The sequence below is a fragment of the Psammomys obesus genome, unplaced genomic scaffold (genome assembly GCF_907164565.1).
Source record: "Psammomys obesus unplaced genomic scaffold, mPsaObe1.curated_primary_1811, whole genome shotgun sequence".
Classification (NCBI taxonomy): domain Eukaryota; kingdom Metazoa; phylum Chordata; class Mammalia; order Rodentia; family Muridae; genus Psammomys; species Psammomys obesus.
Window position 1 is genome coordinate 9276108 of NW_026596088.1, and position 18662 is coordinate 9294769.

An 18662-nucleotide genomic window follows, 5' to 3' on the forward strand; every position below is an offset into this window, starting at 1 on the left:
CTTTACTCCTTAGTTTACAGTATACATAAATACATGTGAACAGCTGAGCTTATAAAAGTGCAGGACACCACAATCTTTTAACTTCATGAACAGCACTGTGAATTAGAGTCCCCGTATTTTCTGTACCCAGTGTTTGCATGTATCCTTGTTGCATCCCACTGTAGGAAATAAGTTTTCCTCTGCAATCCCAACTTTACTTGGAAACATTCAAAGAGAAGAACTGCTCGTTTCTGAATGTGAAGGAGGAAGCCCTCCTGCTTCTCAGGATAGCAACAAAGATGAACCTAAAAGTGGTTTAAATGAAGACCAGGCCATGATGCAGGATTGCTACAGCAAAATTGTAGATAAACTGTCCTCTGCCAACCCAACAATGGTCTTACAGGTACAAGAAAACTGATTAGTGTGTTTTAAAATAGTATTCATTGCAACCCCTCCTTTCAAACCGTAAAGCTAACATCTCATAGAAGAATCATATCAGAGAACCAAAACTTTAAGGATAATTAGAATTGATATTGCTGCTGATAAATTTTCTGAGAAATGAGCACCTGTGTCTGATTGGAGGCTGCATATTGAGCCATGTGGATGTGTTGTGCCTGCAGGTCCAGATGCTTGTGGCAGAGCTGCGTAGGGTCACTGTGCTCTGGGATGAGCTCTGGCTGGGAGTTTTGTTACAGCAGCACATGTACGTCCTGAGGCGCATTCAGCAGCTGGAGGATGAGGTGAAGAGAGTCCAGAACAACAACACCTTGCGCAAGTATGTCTTCACTCCTTCACTGGGAAGATGGGGCTACTACTTTTGTCTTTTAGATTTATTCGTTTTATGTGTATGTTTGCCTGCTGGTATGTGTGTGTACCATATGTTCAGCTGATACCCACAGAAGTAAGGAGAGAGCATTGGATCCCCTGGAAATGGAGTTAAGGATGGTTGTGAGCTGCCATGTGGGTGCTGGGAACAGAATCTGGATCCTCTAAGAGCAGCTGCTGGTCTTAACTACTGAACCATGTTTCCAGGCCCCCCTCCCTTTGTAATTGTTAATCAGCGCAACAAAATTTAGTCTTAACCATTTTTAACTCTACAGTCAGGTGGCATTAAAGTGTGTGCTCACAGTGTTGTGCCTTCATCATCACTACCCTCTACTAAAATCATTCCAATCCGATTTGGGCTCTGTAAGAAAGTCTGATATAAACTGTTAGCCCCAACTTCCACCCTCATTACCTCTAGTTTTTATTTCTTGCTTTATGAATTACTCTGCTTTAGGTGTTTCATATTATTGGAATCACAGAGTATTTGTTCTTTTGTAACTTCATTTTGCACTAGGTTTTCAAGGTTTACCCTCCTATGGCATGGGTTTGTTTCTTTCCATGCTTCATGAATAGTACTACATTTTAGAGATACTCCATGTGTATGCTGTGCATATGCAGCTCAGAGGAAAACTTGGTGTGAGTTGGGGCTTTTCCTTTTACATATGGGTCTTGGAGATGAAACTTTGGATTATCAGAGTTAGCAGCAGATACCCTTATTGGCTGAGCCATTGTGCCAGCCAGGTTTTACTATTTGATCCATCTGTTAGTTAGAGACTTGGGTTTGTTTTTATCTTGGTGAGCAATGCTGCTTTGAACTTTGGTGTGCAGTATGCGGCTGAGTTCTTGGGTTTATCTTTATGTTATGCGGTAGATTTACTGACTAATGAGGTTATCATAGGAACTTTTTCCACCATGATTGTGCCATTTTGTTTTCCAATTTTCAGTGCATAAGGATTCTGGTTTTTCCTATTCTTCCCAACATAGTAAAATATGTGTCTGTATATCTGAAGCATGGTGTTTATGCATGTATGCCGTGACCTTTCTATAGAGGTTGGGTCTTGTTGGGTCTTGTCTTCCACCTTATTTAAGGCAGAATCTCTCTTTCCTTCTACTGTGTGCATGAGGCTAGTTGATCCATGAGCATCTAAGGGTTCTCCTTTTTCTTCCTTGCAACTTCCCTGTCATGTGTTGTGATTATTCTCACCACTTGGTCTGGTTTTTATATGACTTCGGAGGATTCTAATTCAGATATTTATTCAAGCTTATGTGGGAGACTCTTACTTACAGAGCCATTTCCTCAGGCAACAATTGGCAGTTTTCTAAAAGTATTTTTTATTGTTGTGTTCATAATCCTTATGAATATTAATTTGAATCTCATAGTTTTGATTTGTGTTTTCCTAGTGACTAATAATGTGTAGCTGCTTTTTCATTTTAATTGTTCAGTGTGTATCTTTGCAGAATATTAAATTAAGTTGTTTTGCTGATGAGTTGTAGAATTTAAAAAAAAAATACTGAGTAAGAGCTCCTTGATAGATACATGATTTGCAAGTATTTGTCATCACTTTTAGTCATCAGTTTAATCTATGTGATACAATATTCAAGGGATCACAGTTAAGTCTGTTTTAAAGGAGCCCTTTCCCTTACACTTTCTGTTTGATAGTCTGTTTGATAGTTTCTGCATCTGGATGTCTGGTCCATTTTGTATTGTTTTTGCTTACGATTAAAAAGTGAGACTCCAGATCCATTTTCCAACACAATTGAAAAACCTACCTCTGTTTTTTTTTTTGTTTGTTTGTTTTTTGTTTTTTTAAGATTTGTTTATTATTTGTACAATGTTCTGTCTGTGTGTACACCTGAATGCCAGAAGAGGGCACCAGATTTCATTATAGATGGTTGTGAGCCACCATGTGGTTGCTGGGAATTGAACTCAGGACCTCTGGAAGAGCAAACAGGGCTCTTAACCTCTGAGCCATCTCTCCAGCCCAGCAAAGCTACCTCTTTTATGTATTGATTTTTTTTTTTTTACAATGCTATGTACTAAGTTGTTTGTCAGTATTTTGCTTCTGTTTTTTTGATATTATTTACTCAATACTTGATACATTTAAATTGCCTCATGTTTATATAAAACTTTAGTAAATTTTTGAATCAAAATGTCTTTGGTCAGAGAAGAGAAAATTGCCATCATGCGAGAGAAGCACACGGCACTGATGAAGCCTATTGTGTTTGCTTTGGAGCATGTGCGGAGTATCACTGCCGCCCCTGCAGAGACACCCCATGAAAAATGGTTTCAGGATAACTATGGTGATGCTATCGACAATGCCCTCGAAAAACTAAAGACCCCATCAAACCCTGCCAAGCCTGGAAGCAGCTGGATTCCATTTAAAGAGGTACTTTAAGTATTGTTAACATGCAAAGTTCCCCATGAGACACAAACTTAAAATAGTGCACTCACCTTGGAACATGAGATAAAGTTTTATAAGCCTGATGAAGTTATCTTGTGATTATTTGCTGGTAAGGAAAATGGAGAAAATTATTTTACTCATTTTGTGAATTTAGGGACCAAGAAGGCAGGGAGGGTGGCAAATAGTATGCCAGTATATACTAGACATATACTCCATGTCATTAGCTTCAGCTGCTGTTCTGTATTCTCGTAGGCGATTAGAAGATTGAATTTTTTTGCAATGTGTTTTTTTAAGGGGAGGAGTAGACATTTTTAACAGTTTTCAGGTTCAGCGTCACTAATCTGAAATGCTCTAAAAATCTAATAAAACTTAGAATAATGCTCAGCTTTTTTTAAAATAGGTCGTTTACAGTAAGATTAATGCCAATATTCTGAAGAAACACCTTAAGTGATAAAATGGATTAATATTTATTTGACCTATTTTGTAATAAGTATAGCAACGTAATTTGCTGATTGGAATGATTTGTGGATTCAGATATTTAAGAATGTTTGTCCTGTTCTCCTTAATTCTGTTTTTCTCTTTAGTTTTTCTCTTTTATAGCAGTGGCACCATCAGTCAGGAGAGCCTCATTATATCATACTTTTTCAAGCTTTTCCTGTTTTTCTCCTTTGTAACACTTTTAGTTGGTCTCTTTGTTGACACAAATGTAAGTAGACTTAGGAACAAAAGTACGTACTGCTTCAGTAAATGAAAACTGCTAACTCACTGAGCATGGTGGTGTATGTCTTTAATCCCAGCACTCGGGAGTCCGAGGCAGGTGGATCTCTAAGTTTGAGGTCAGCCTGGTCTACATCGTGAGTTCTAGGACAGCCAGGGCAACACAGAGAAACTGTCTCAAAAACCAGAAAAGAAAATTTTAACTCTTGATGAAGTATCCTGAAACACCGGGTGGTGGCGGCACACACCTTTAATTTCAGCATTTAGGAGGCAGAGGCAGGTGAATTCGAATCTAGCCCAGTTTACAGAGTAAGTTCCAGGAGAGCCAAGGCTACACAGAGAAACCCTGTCGCAAAACAAAAACCATAAGAAGAAAGAAAGAGAAATATCTTGAAACACTAGACAAGAAAACCAACACAAACTATGGTATTTGTTATGCCCAGCCTATTTATTAGGTAGGACCAGGCTTCTGTGGTCCAAGATCAGTTTTTCAACTTTTTTTGTTGTTGTTGGTGGTTTTTTTTTTTTTTTTTTTTTTTTTGGGTTAGTAAAGCTAAAAACCTGGGGGAAATGTATTTGAAATAAGCCACTGAAAAAAAGTTTTTTTGAGATAGGGTTTTTCTGTGTAGCCTTGGCTATCCTGGATTCAATCGTACAGAAATCCTTCTGCCTCTGCCTCCCAGAGTGCTGGGATTACAGGCATGTGCCACTACACTAAGCTGTTTTTTAAGAAGTGATATAATTATCTTCTTGGGCCGGAGAGATGGCTCAGAGGTTAAGAGTACTGTCTGTACTTCCAGAGGTCTGGAGTTCAATTCCCAGCAGTCACATGGTAGCCCACAACCATCTGGTGCCCTCTTCTGCCCTGCAGATGTACATGCAAACAGAACACTATACATAATAGATAAATAAAAATGTTAAAATATCTTCTTAAAAAATGTTTATTATGTCTGTTGTGTTCTGCCTGAATGTGTGTCTGCATACCAGAAGAGGGCACCATATCTAATTACAAACGGTTGTGAGCCACCATGTAGTTGCTGGGAATTGAACTCAGGACCTCTGGAAGAGCAGCCAGTGCTGTTAACTTTGAGCCATCTCTCTAGCCTGAGAAAAAGTTTTTAAGATTATAGTTTGGGCTGGAGAGATGGCTCAGTGGTTAAGAGCACTGGCTGCTCTTCCAAAGGATCTGGGTTCAATTCCCAGCACCCAGATGACAGCTCACAACTGTTTGTAACTCTAATTCCAGGAGATCTGACACAGTGACACAGACATACATGTAGGCAACACAATAATGACCATAAAAATAAGTAAATCTTAAAAAAAAATAATAATAAAAGGTTGTAGTTTGTTTTTGTGGCATTGTCTGTCAAACCCAGGGACTTTGCATGCTAGGTGAGCTCTCTACTATTCCTGAATCTCCGGATTTTGCATCTGTGTTCCATGTTTGATTAAACGGTGGTCTGTTTATGTGAGCATGCCACTTTATCTGTTATTGTCCCTTGATTAAGGGGAAAGTTTCCATTTTCTTTAATTTTATAAACTTACTAAAAATGAAGTAAGTTAATAATGCTGATCCAGATCTGTGTTAGCTACAAACAGTGTGAGTTATAGAGCTGTGTTTGTTGTTTTGTTCCCGGGGATAGGTCTGTGCATGATACATTCATTGTTCCCGAGGTTATTAGCAGTGCTTCTCGAGGGTTTTTGTATATTTCAGGTGGTCAGCTTTAAAACTGTTACTTCTGTTAAAATATTGTCTGGTACATCTGTTTAGCTTTGTGTAGCTTCTTATAAATTGGCTTCATGATTAAACTGTAATTTTTCTTATCATTTGATGTCGGTAACTTTGTAAGTGGTGTCCCAAGGTTGTGACTGCTTTTTCACTATTGCAAAACTGATTGATTTGTTCTGGCAATCCTGAGGCATAGTTTACAGCTTCAGAGTAGGAAATTCTGTAGAAATTTCTTCTCATCTTTGAGTCTCTTGCTTTTAAGTAGTAATCACATACAACATGAGCACAGCACTCTCAGCTTCAAGGCTGGTCCTCATCCCTAAATTAAATGTAGGTACTAGAACAGCGGGTATTTATGGGGGTGTTTGGGTTTACCTTTATGCCAAGTACAATGGGAAGAAAACGTGCTATACCAGAATGCAGACTTTGTTTTTCCACCTTATGAACATAGATAATGCTGAGTTTGCAACAGAGAGCACAGAAACGTGCAAGCTACATCTTGCGACTTGATGAGATCAGTCCTTGGTTGGCTGCCATGACTAACACTGAAATTGCGCTTCCTGGAGAAGTCTCAGCAAGAGACACTGTGACAATTCACAGTGTGGGTGGAACTATCACCATCTTACCAACTAAAACCAAGCCCAAGAAACTCCTCTTTCTTGGATCAGATGGGAAGAGCTATCCTTACCTTTTCAAAGGTAGAGTTAAAACTTAAGTTGTGTTTTTAAGACTAATGTGTTACTATTACTGTTCTGTGCATGTGTGTGGCTATGTATGTCCATGTGAGTGTGCATGCACATTAGAGTAAGACTGCTGTAGATGAAAGTCTGAGTGTCTTGACTCCTGTGTGACTTTTGAATGACTGTTTGGCTGCATGTTACAGTATCTCACCCTTTGCCCCTTGCTTGTGAATTTACGTAAGCAGACCAACTAAGTACAACCCGTGTTAGTAACTAGTACTAAAACCACTGGGTACAATTTGCTGATGTTCTTAAACTGTGTTCATTGCGAACTGAAAATGGAGGAAGTGGTGTATTCCCAGATCCATTTGTCATGCATCCTGGTAATTTTGACTTTGTTTTTATAGGACTAGAAGATTTGCATCTCGATGAAAGAATCATGCAGTTCTTATCGATTGTGAATACTATGTTTGCTACAATTAATCGTCAGGAAACGCCTCGTTTCCACGCACGACACTATTCTGTAACACCACTGGGAACAAGATCAGGGCTGATCCAGTGGGTGGATGGAGCCACACCATTGTTTGGTCTTTACAAACGATGGCAACAGCGAGAAGCTGCCTTACAAGCACAAAAGGTTGGTAAAATTCAAGTGCACCTTTGTTCTTAATTAAGTGTGTATAGACAAGTGTGAGTCAGGTCATCCTCAGTGTCTGTATAAAATTGAGCATGTTTGCATGCTTCTAGTGGGTTAGAGCAAAGACATGATGCTGTTGGCAAGTAGAGGTGAGGTAGACCTTACTGAAATGTAAAGTTTTAACATACAGAGTTGCTGATTGCTTATAATTTTGATATTTTACATCTTAAATGCTTTTAGGAGCTTTTAAATTAAAATTGTAAATAATAAAAAGCTTTGAAACCCAGAATCCTTTGAATATTTAAATAAAAAATATTTAAATAAGAATATTTAAATAAGAAATGGGCTTACTTGATCATTACTGTATCCTGTTTTGTACCTGTGAATTTTATAATTTGATTTAGACTAAGAATTTTAATTTAAAATTTAGTCAGGTACCTGGGCAGTTGGGCTGGAGATGACTCAGAGGTTAAGAGCACTGGCTGCTCTTCCAGAGGTCATGAGTTCAATTCCCAGTAACCACATGGTGGCTCATAACCATTGATAGTGAGATCTGGTACCTTCTTTTGCATATAGGTGACCAGCAGACAGAACATTGTATAAATAATAAATAGATCTTTAAAAAAAAAAGTAACTGGGCAGTTTAATATGTGAAGCAGCAGAACTTAGTGGGAGACCCAGGTGTAGCCAAGGACATTGCAGGTAGCTACTAAGAGCTGGTGGAGCTTGAAAAGAAAAATGGTTTTCTTTTAAACCACCTCCCACCCTCACCCCATCCCCTGACTAGGTTTCTCTTTATAGCCTTGGGTGTCCTGGACTTGTTTTGTAGACCAGGCTGGCCTCAAACTCACAGAGATCTCTCTTCCTCTCTGAGTCCTGGGATTACAGATGTGAGCCACTGTACCTGGCTTAGGGTTTTCTTTTCTTCATTTTTGTGTATTTATTTTTGTGGTATTTGGGAATCTAGTTTTATAACCCCAAGAATGCTAAGCCGCTCCTATACTGTCAGCCTAGGAAGTCAAGTTTAAAAATTAAGCACAGGCCTGTAGTCCAGTTATTGAAGAGTAAGTTAAAGATAGGAGCTAGAAGGGCTTTCTAAACTTTGTGGAACATGTTTCTTAAGAGCTGTGTTTATTTGATACTGAGCAAATCATCAGTGAAGAGTGAATATGCACTATTGGATTATATCTTTTAAAGATGAAATGTGTTATAAAAAATATAGATTGGATTTTAAGTTGAACTTTAAGAAAACTTAGCAAGAGACTAATCTTTAAACAAACAAGTAGCACTTAATCACAAGGAAGACAAGATAAATAGTTCATAAGTGATAACTTTTTGAGTTTGTTTTTGTTTTTAAGTATGAAATGTAGCCAGGCAAGTAAAGAATGCTATGAAAACATCAATTTTTAAAAAGTACTGTATGCTTTTTGTTCCTCATGTAAAATTAATCTTTCCTTTAAAAATTTTTTTAAGGCCCAAGATTCCTACCAAACTCCTCAGAATCCCAGCATTGTTCCTCGTCCAAGTGAACTTTACTATAGTAAAATTGGCCCTGCTTTGAAAGCAGTTGGCCTTAGCCTGGATGTGTCAAGGAGAGACTGGCCTCTCCACGTGATGAAGGCGGTGTTGGAGGAGTTGATGGAGGCCACGCCCCCAAACCTCCTGGCCAAAGAGCTCTGGTCATCCTGCACCACGCCTGATGAGTGGTGGAGAGTCACACAGGTACGCAGCAGCATGTGGTTTAGGTGTCACTCACCAGTGTTACTCTGGCTTTGATCAGATCCTCTTTGTCAGTCTTTCTGGTCTTTTTCTCTCCCATCCTCCCAGACTTTATAGTTGAGTCCTGTACGTAAATGTTACTTGAGAATTACAAAAAGGTGGTGGGCATGATGGATAAAATTAAGATAAATGTTGAAAGAGCTGAAGTTCTTTATTTTAAAACTTAGCCTTAGCTGACTGTAGTGGTGCATGCCTTTAATCTCAGCACTAAGGGAGGCAGAGACAATAAGATACCTTGAGTTCAAGGCCAGAGTGGTCTACATAGAGAGTTCTAGGCCAACTAGGGCTATATAGTGAGACCCTGTCTTGGGGGAAACAAAAAACATAGCATTCCTGGGGCTGGCACTGGGGTTTAGTGCCTAAGAGTATGTACTGTTCTTTCAGAGGACTCAAGTGTGATTTCATCATCCATGTCGGGGTTCATGCCTGTTAGTTTGGCTCTGTTATATTTGATGCCTTTTTATGGTGGACTGCACTAATGTGCACATATCCACACACACAGACACATAATTAAAAATATAACTGAATTTTTAGCAGTAACAACAACTCCCCTCCCTAACATTCCTGGTATTCTTTAGATCTCAACATTAAATGCCTCTCATAATGCAGAGCTTGGGCAGTCATGTACAGCAGTCTTGAGTGCTTTGTGGTTATTGACTTATTTTAGAATATAGGAGTAGAGTTACAGAGTTATATTGACTTTAGATCATCTAGTGCCTTTGGGGGAAGACTGCCTAGTGATATTTACTTGCTCCCTTCTCCTTAGTCCTATGCAAGATCTACTGCTGTCATGTCTATGGTTGGCTACATAATTGGCCTTGGAGACAGACATCTGGATAATGTCCTCATAGATATGACAACTGGAGAAGTAGTTCACATAGATTACAATGTTTGCTTTGAAAAAGGTAAGAAAAAAGAAAAAACAGGCTTTTACTTTTATTTGAAGGTCAGATTTTTTTTTTCTTTTTGGTGTTAAGGGCAAAAATAAAATGATTTGTCTTTTCAAGGTAAAAGCCTTAGAGTTCCTGAGAAAGTGCCTTTTCGTATGACACAAAACATTGAAACAGCACTGGGTGTAACTGGAGTAGAAGGTGTTTTTAGGCTTTCCTGTGAACAGGTATGCCTTTCCTCTTTAGCCCTGTAGTGTAACTGTTTAATGAGCAAAATCCACAGAAGGAAGTCATAAAACATTTTCATATGGAAACTTGTGTTGAGTTCACTGAGAATACTTCTAAAAATAGGTTCTCCACATCATGCGACGAGGCCGAGAGACTTTGCTGACACTCTTGGAAGCCTTTGTTTATGACCCCTTGGTGGACTGGACAGCTGGCGGTGAGGCTGGGTTTGCAGGTGCTGTCTATGGTGGAGGTGGCCAGCAGGCTGAAAGCAAGCAGAGCAAGCGAGAGATGGAACGTGAGATTACACGCAGCCTCTTTTCTTCCAGAGTCGCTGAGATTAAGGTGAAGCCCAAGGATGTAATATCACTGGCAGCTTTTTAACAGCACATGGACATAATGGTTGAGTGTGTTAGGGCTTCTCTGGGTATGAGAAATCTGTGTTATCTCTGTTAGGCTGTTTTCCCACACAGACTCATTGACAATCTTTTGAGTCGGGGTGATAATATTTCACCAGTGTGCCTAATTGTATAAATAGCCTTTCTTTCCTTTTTAGTAGAGATCTCAGGCTTATTTTCTGTGGCCTGTGAATCTGTTCACTTTATGGCTAGGTAAAATGTGAATGTATTGAGAATCTTTATAAGATGGAGGTACTGCCGGAAACCCAATTTCTTAGTTCGGATTTTAGGTAAAGCAGTACATTCGGATGTAGACTTCTTCACTGTTCCTGATCACAACTCTCTTCCAGGTGAACTGGTTTAAGAATCGGGATGAGATGCTGGTTGTGCTTCCCAAGCTGGACAGCAGCTTAGATGAATATCTAAGCCTGCAGGAGCAGCTGACAGATGTTGAAAAACTTCAGGGCAAACTGCTGGAGGAAATAGAATTTCTAGAAGGAGCTGAAGGAGTGGACCATCCATCTCGCACTCTGCAACACAGGTTTAAAATAATAATTGATTTGTGCTTCTCAATATGCCTTTTTGGAGAATCTTTGTATTTTGTGTAAACATTGTCAGCTTTAATTCGAGTTTTCAACAACTTAAACTGAATTCTGTTAATGGCCATGGTTTCAAAGTGCAGATACTTGACTGGTTACTTAAATTTTCTACTTTATTATAGTTACCTTTGTAACAAATTATGGGTGGCAACTGTAAATACAGTGAGTGATTAGAACACCTAGATTTAGAAAACCTGGGGTTTGGTTTTCTTTCTGCTTGTGTGCAAGTCTTTTATTTCATCTGCTTTCTTGAGTTTAAAAAGAAGGTATATAGGAACTAGAGAGATGGCTTAGCGTTAAGAGCACTGTATCATTTTGTTGAAGGCCTGGATTCAGTTCCCAACACCCACGAGGCGTGTTGCAAGTTTATATATTCAGTTCTAGGTGATCCAGGTTTCGCCTCAGTTTCTGGGCTCCTGCATATAAACTTCATGCAAACACACGCACACACACATGAAAGCAAGAAAATAAATCTTGGCTGGGCATGGTGGCACATGCCTTTAATCCCAGCACTCAGGAGGCAGAGGCAGGCAGATCTCTGAGTTCAAGGCCAGCCCCATCTACAGAGTCCAGGACAGCCAGGGCTACACAGAAAAACCCTGCCTTGAAAAACACAAACAAAAGCAACAACAAACAAAACAAAAGAAAATCTTTAAAAAGCATAGAGCTAGAGTGATCCAATTGAATGAGCCACACATAGCAGGTACCCACCCGATAGCTGAATATGCGAATATGCAAGTGCCTAGCATTGCTAGAGGCTCTTATACTACAAAAGTACAGCAATTTTCCTTCAAGGAATCTCAAAGTTAGCGTATGTGTTAGAGTTTATTTAAAAGATTGTGAGCATAGTTGAGGAAATTGCAGTGTTAGAACAAACCAGAGGAAGGAGACATACGAACCAGGGCTCTCTAGAAGCCTTCAAAAGGCACTAACTAGCTTAAGTATTCACAAAGTCCAGCCTTTACGAGGTAGAAGAGCGAGCTGCAAATGATCTTTGGCTTTGGTTTTCTCATTAGATATTCTGAGCATACTCAGCTACAGACCCAGCAAAGAGCTGTTCAGGAAGCAATCCAGGTGAAGCTGAATGAATTTGAACAATGGATAACACATTATCAGGCTGCTTTCAGTAATTTAGAAGCAACCCAGCTTGCAAGTTTGCTTCAGGAGATAAGCACACAAATGGACCTTGGTATGTGAGCATGTGGGTTCTTTGATTGTATGTTTTGGATGATGGGATTCTAACTTTTGAGTCTAATGTTGAGTCTACTACTCTCTGTGATTACTGACTTGTAAGGGTTTCATTGTGACTGTCTTTACTATTAGGTCCCCCAAGCTATGTACCAGCAACAGCTTTTCTACAGAATGCTGGCCAAGCCCACCTCATCAGCCAGTGTGAGCAGCTGGAGGGGGAAGTTGGAGCTCTTCTGCAACAGAGGCGTTCTGTGCTCCGAGGTTGTCTGGAACAGTTACATCACTATGCAACTGTAGCTCTGCAGTATCCAAAAGCCATATTTCAGAAACATCGGATTGAACAGTGGAAGGCCTGGATGGAAGAGCTTATCTGCAACACCACAGTAGAGCGCTGCCAAGAACTCTATAGGAAGTAAGTTGAAGGCATCTCATTCTTTTCATTTCACACTGAGGGAAGCAGGGTTGTATTGTAAGTTGCTGGCTTAGTTACAGCTTCTTTCTATTGCTGTGATAAAGGCCATAACCAAAAGCAACTTGGAGAGGAAGTGGTTTATCTTACTACTTACAGTCCAGCATGAAGGGAAGTAAGGATAGGAACTTAAGGCAGGAGCTGACTAAGGAAGACTGTACAAGGCTTGCTTTTTTTATTTTTGTTTTTATTTTTTCGAGACAGGGTTTCCTTGTGTACTCTTGGCTGTTCTGATTAACTTTGTAGACCAGGCGGGCCTCAAACTCGCAAGAGAGCCACCTGCCTTCCCAAGTGCTAGGATTATAGGCGTGCCCCACCATGCTAGCTCATGGTTTTTTGGTTTTGTTTTTGACAATACAATTTAATCACTTTTCATTATAAAAGTGTGGTGTTGGGTTTTCACTATTAACATTCTGTGCCCAACAAGAAGCTATTGCCCCCACCATTCTGGCCCACTGAGCCAGAGCCCTGCGAGTCCAGTTGGGAGAGTGATCCACAGGGTCTGGCAGGAACAGATGAGGCAGGGTTCTAGGCACAGGGTTCCCAGCACTAGGGGCCGAAGGCCTCCCCAGGGAGAGAACATGGCCACTGCCCCAGAGACCTCTGAACTGGGGAGAGGTGCACTTAGGGCAGAGTGGAAGTTTCTATTAACATGAAGCAAAGGGCTATGCAGCCCCCAAGAATAGCATCTATACAGGCTGGTATCCCATATTTCCATAGGAAAAAGCTGCTTTTTTATGTAACTGATTGACCTGCCTATGGGCTGTGCTCTCCCATATCAATCATTTATCAAGAAAATATGGTACAGACTTGCTTACAGGCAATCTGATGGAGACTTTTTCTCAGTGGAGGTTCTTCCCAAATATGTATAGGTTTGTGCTAAGTTGACAAAAGTCAACCAGCACAGTTCCATTTATATTTTTTTTTTCTGAAAAGTGATCAACAGATGGAATTTGAATGAAGCTCCTTTTTTTTGTTTGTTTGTTTTTTGGGTTTTCGATGTTCAAGACAAGATGTTGGGTTCAGGGTAGAAGCTGAGGAAACTCACTTCAGATACAGAAGCTTAAAACGGAAGCTTTATTTTCTGAGCTCAGGGAGGTGGCCAGTTTGGGTCTGAACTATGTCCTTAAGGGGAAGCTGTATTGCATATTTAAAGGGTGAGAACCACAATTAGCTCACATGGGGGTAGGGGGGTGGAGGGCACAGTGAAAACAGGGTAGTCATCTCTGACTCAAATTAATTTTGCTATCTAGACAAGCAGTTCTAGCTAATCTTTAATTTGATTTTTTCCAAGTAAAGTTTATGGTTAGGGCCAACTACCCTTATGGTTGGGGAATTTCTGGGACCAACAAGGCCATAGGGTATGCTGAACCATAAACATAGTTTTTGCTCAACCTGACCTTGTATAGAGATTCTTTTATGTCAGCAACAAGTTGAGATGATGTGGCTGGTGGACCAGAAACGATTATGGCTATACTTATGCCAAAAGGACCAGGCCTCAACAAAGTTTTCTCTGTGTAGCTATGGCTGCCCTGGAACTTGCTCTGTAGAACAGGGTGTCCTCAAACTCAGAGATCAGCCTGCCTCTGCCTCCTGAGTAACTGTCCCTTTTGGGTTTTTTATTTTATTTTATTATTTTATTTTTGTTTTTAACCCTTCTCTTTTGAGACAGTCTGTTCTTTGTCAGCCTTCCAAGTAGATGAGATTGCAGATTTGTGCTATTAGCCTCAAATAATTTGATTTGTAAGAGGATACTTATTGCAAGTTTGAAGCCAGCCTGGTCTAGCAGGCGGACTGACTCAAACTAAGACCTTGGACGTAATCCAGTTTTATATATATGGCATGTGTAAGGCTACAGGTTCCATTCCTGCGCAACTGCAGAGAGAGTAAGAAGGTATTAACCTGAACTCACTCAGGGTTTCTCTTACAAGACACTGTTTCTCTTAATTAGTATATACAAGTCTTAGTATAGTAGTATTGTTTTAAGGAAGTTATACTTCGTCATTGAATTATATCACTCCATAAAAGCCATCTTATGAAAAAGCTTTGTTCTTGAGAATATCTTCAATACAGTTGAGATTTTCATTATTTGAGGATGGAATGTAATTTTCTTATACTTTGCAGTGTGATTTTTATTTACAAGTAGGGGTATATTGATATAAGCAAGCACCTGCTTTATTTTTATAGGTATGAGATGCAGTATGCTCCTCAGCCACCTCCAACAGTGTGTCAGTTCATCACTGCCACTGAAATGACCCTTCAGCGGTATGCAGCAGACATAAATAGCAGACTTATTAGACAAGTGGAACGCTTAAAACAAGAAGCCGTCACGGTGCCAGTTTGTGAAGATCAGTTGAAAGAAATTGAGCGTTGCATTAAAGTTTTTCTTCATGAGAATGGAGAAGAAGGATCTCTGAGTCTAGCAAGTGTCATTATTTCTGCCCTTTGTACTCTTACAAGGTGAGCTAGTGTGCTTTATACTGGATTATTTTATTATTCTCAGTTCATATGTTTTATTTTAATTCCCAATTTTAAAACTATTAGTTTTAGTCTGTGTTAGAGTCACTTTCTTTTAGATTTGAAGTCTTCTCGAGTCTATGTTCACTTAACCAAAACTGTTTTCATTGTCCACATAGACGCAATCTTATGATGGAAGGTGCAGCCTCAAGTGCTGGGGAGCAGCTGGTTGATCTGACATCCCGAGATGGAGCCTGGTTTTTAGAGGAGCTGTGTAGTATGAGTGGAAATGTTACTTGTTTGGTGCAGTTACTGAAGCAGTGCCACCTGGTACCACAGGACTTGGATATTCCCAACCCAGTGGAAGCATCTGAGGCGGTTCATTTAGCCAATGGAGTGTACACATCCCTGCAGGTGAACAGTTTGAAGTTGGGTTGCGAACAAAGTTCAGTTGGTAGAGTGCTTGCTTACCATGCAGGAAGTCCTGGGTTTGAGCCCTAGAGCCACAAGACCAAGAGTGGTGGCAATTGCCTATAATCCCAGTATTCAGGAGGTAGAGGCAGGAAGGTCAGAAAGTTCAAGGTCACCCAGTCTCAACAACAGAAAACAGCCCCGCAGCAAAACATCACCAGGCAGTTGGTATCTCTAGAAAGACATGGTCCCAAGTTTTCTCAATTGAGGTTAAATATTAAACACTGTCTTGTTTAGTTTCTTAATCTGAAGAGCAATTTGACTCTTGAATTATTACTTTAAGCAGTCATTTAAAATGTTGCCATGGCTTCATTTCATGTGTATGCATAAAGCAGGTGTTGGGATGGGGTTTGTGGTTAATTTGACTGTTGACACAAAAATAATAATACACAGGAGGATCAGAATGGTTTTGCACAAGTTGGTCTTTTTGATTTTTTGAGATAGGGTCTTACTATGCAGCTCTGGACTGGATCTCACCATGGTGCCCTTTCTGGCCTCGAATTTCTGCCTCTGTCTCCTAGTCCCAAGGGTTAGGATTAAAGTTGCATACTACCATACCCAACCAAACAGGTTTTTCAAGTTTGTGCCTGCTTCAGCAGCACATATGCTAATACTGGATACCGAGAAGATTAGCATGGCCATTGCAAAAGGATGACACACATTCATGAAGCGTTTCATTGGTTTTTTGTTTTTTGGTTTTTTTTTTTTTTTTTTTGTTTGTTTGTATGTTTTTTCCCTCCATGCTTTTGTAGGTCCCTGAGTCCATGCTAAAGTTAATCTGTCTCTTTGTGTCATGGTCTGCCCCAGTCTCACCTTGCAGGTTAATTTGTTTATTTTTAATTTGGGGTTTTTTGGAGGCAGGGTCTCTCTTTGTAGCCCTGGCTAGTCTGGAACTTACCATGTAATGCAGACTAACTTGTTAGCAGCTCTTCAGGATCTGCCTCCGGAGTGCTAAGATATACAGGTGTGTGTCACCATGCCCTGTATAAGTTGGTTTTAAGTTAATGGGATTGCATTATTAAATGTATAACTTACTTAAAGTTAGGAAAAGCATTGAAATATATAGTCCTCTTTTTGTAGGAATTAAATTCAAATTTCCGGCAAATCATATTCCCAGAAGCACTTAGATGTTTAATGAAGGGAGAGTGTACCTTAGAAAGTATGCTCCGTGAACTAGACAGTCTTATCGAACAGACAACCGACGGAGTTCCTCTGCAGACTCTCGTTGAGTCGCTTCAAGCCTACTTACGAAACACGGCCATGGGACTTGAAGAAGAAACTCATGCTCATTACATCGATGTTGCCAGGTAAGTGTTTTAGTCAGCTGTGTACTGTTTCAGCAGAGCAACATGGCAGATCAGCAGTGCTGACACTACCAGGGCTTTGGAGACTAAGGCAAGAATGCAGCTAGTTTGAGTCATCCTGTCTTAGAAGGTGGTAGGAACTAGGTGGCCAGGTAATGAGATTCTGTGCTCTAACCTAATTAAATTTACTTTTAATTGTGAGGGCAAATCCGATTATTGACAAATGCATTAAAAAATACAAGTCCATTACTTGAATGATTACAGATTTATTAGAGATTGTTGCAAGCCTGTGTAAGCTCATCTCTAGGTTGACCTTAGTACATGCATTCTGCAAAATAGTGTTACGAACTAGGCAGTGGGAAAGTCAAGGAACATGCTTGTTTTTCATCAGTAACCCATCCATTTCGCTGTCTGTCCTTTTAGTAGCTTTATGTAGCTCTTCAGTGTAGGCACAACTTCCCTTTTGTTGCTGTGGCTATGTGTGTGCATAAGTTCAGTGTGTATGTATGGGGGGTCATTTTGTTTGTTTGGTGGGATTAAAGGTGGGTGCATGCACTTGATGGGGGACAGAGAAGTCACTTGCCGCAGTGTATATGAGGAAGTCAGAGGACAGCTTTATAGAGTCAGTTCTCTACTTCTGTCTTTACATAGATTCTGGGAATCTAACTCAGGTTGTTAGGCTTGTATGTCAAGTACCTTTACCCACTGAGCCCTCTTGCCAGCTTCAGTGTGTATATTTAAGCAATGGAAGTATCTATCTGAGATGGTTAACTTGGCTGATGAAATGTATACCCCACTTCAGGCAAACAGTTTTAATTTAGTGTACATTTGTGTTTAGGAGATTAAACATTGTATTTTCTTTAATCCAGAAAAGCAGTTTGCCTTTGGAACCTCTGAGATTGCATAGCTCTCTAGACATACATGGTAGCTTTGGCTAAACCCTCTGCCCTTTTATGTCTAGAGACTTAAGATCTCTTCCTTTGTCATTCTGACATTGAACTCACTGCAAAAATACAACTGAGGGGCCAGAAATACTGCCTACCTGATTTCCACACATGAAAAATGGCAAGTAGGAGAGAGTAAAGGATCTGTTTCCACATGTAGGATCATCCACACCTGCTCATACTGATTTACATTCTGTTCATTGTTTTGTTCATTTTGTTATGTGCTGCATGAGAGGGTGTGCGTGACACTGTGCATATACGGAAGTCAGGAACTACTTTGTGGAGCTGTATGTCTCCACTTCCATTAGGGTTGTGGATTGAACTCAGGTCATCAGGCTTGCATGATGTGATGTTACTTCGAGTGTTGTATTATAAAATTGCTGTTGGGGTATACAGTGTTAATTATTAGCCCTGTGATTATCACGAAGGTATTATCTAACCCACTAACAGATACCTGTTAGATTTTACAATTCCCTTATTTACCTTTGGCTGGGCAGATATTCCTACCTACACTGTCTAAATTACCTCACCATCCATTTCCCAGCCCCCATCCAATGCTACCCTCCTTAAGCGTCCTATCTTCTACCCATAATCTTTTAAAGATATATATATATATATATATATATATATATATATATATATATACACACACACACACACACACACAAGATACAAGTGGTTTAAACTATTTATGTAATAGAGGTATCATCATTTCAAACAGTTAGGTTAAAAAGTTAGGTTAAATCTATGTTTTAATGAATTTCAGACCTCACTTTATTTGCTGTGTATGGAGTACATGGATGCAAGTGTTCATGTCTGCACATGAGAAGTTGATGTCAAGTGTCTTCCTCTGTTTATTGCTCTTTTTTTTTTTTTTTTTTTTTTTAATCCATAAGAGTCTCGTTGAGCCTAGAGCTTACTGATTGGCTATACTAGCTATGCAACATGTACACAGGATTCCCCTGT

General features: G+C 39.9%; 1 protein-coding gene and 1 non-coding gene across 6 annotated transcripts in view; both read left to right on the forward strand.

Moving 5' to 3' along the window:
• The window catches only part of Smg1 (SMG1 nonsense mediated mRNA decay associated PI3K related kinase), a 102113-nt gene that overhangs the window by 70265 nt on the left and 13186 nt on the right, over positions 1–18662 (forward strand). For all 5 annotated transcript variants that reach the window (XM_055627635.1, XM_055627634.1, XM_055627632.1 and 2 more), the window contains 15 exons: positions 165–382; positions 600–754; positions 2969–3191; positions 6104–6350; positions 6740–6969; positions 8443–8691; positions 9515–9653; positions 9756–9865; positions 9990–10208; positions 10612–10802; positions 11877–12049; positions 12184–12463; positions 14708–14980; positions 15157–15391; positions 16529–16755. In XM_055627635.1, the coding sequence (XP_055483610.1) occupies positions 165–382; positions 600–754; positions 2969–3191; positions 6104–6350; positions 6740–6969; positions 8443–8691; positions 9515–9653; positions 9756–9865; positions 9990–10208; positions 10612–10802; positions 11877–12049; positions 12184–12463; positions 14708–14980; positions 15157–15391; positions 16529–16755 (3169 nt within the window). The remainder of the gene's footprint in view (positions 1–164; positions 383–599; positions 755–2968; positions 3192–6103; positions 6351–6739; positions 6970–8442; positions 8692–9514; positions 9654–9755; positions 9866–9989; positions 10209–10611; positions 10803–11876; positions 12050–12183; positions 12464–14707; positions 14981–15156; positions 15392–16528; positions 16756–18662) is intronic.
• On the forward strand, positions 16032–16134 carry LOC129691543 (U6 spliceosomal RNA). The gene has a single exon (XR_008722481.1). It is a non-coding gene; the product is annotated as a U6 spliceosomal RNA (small nuclear RNA).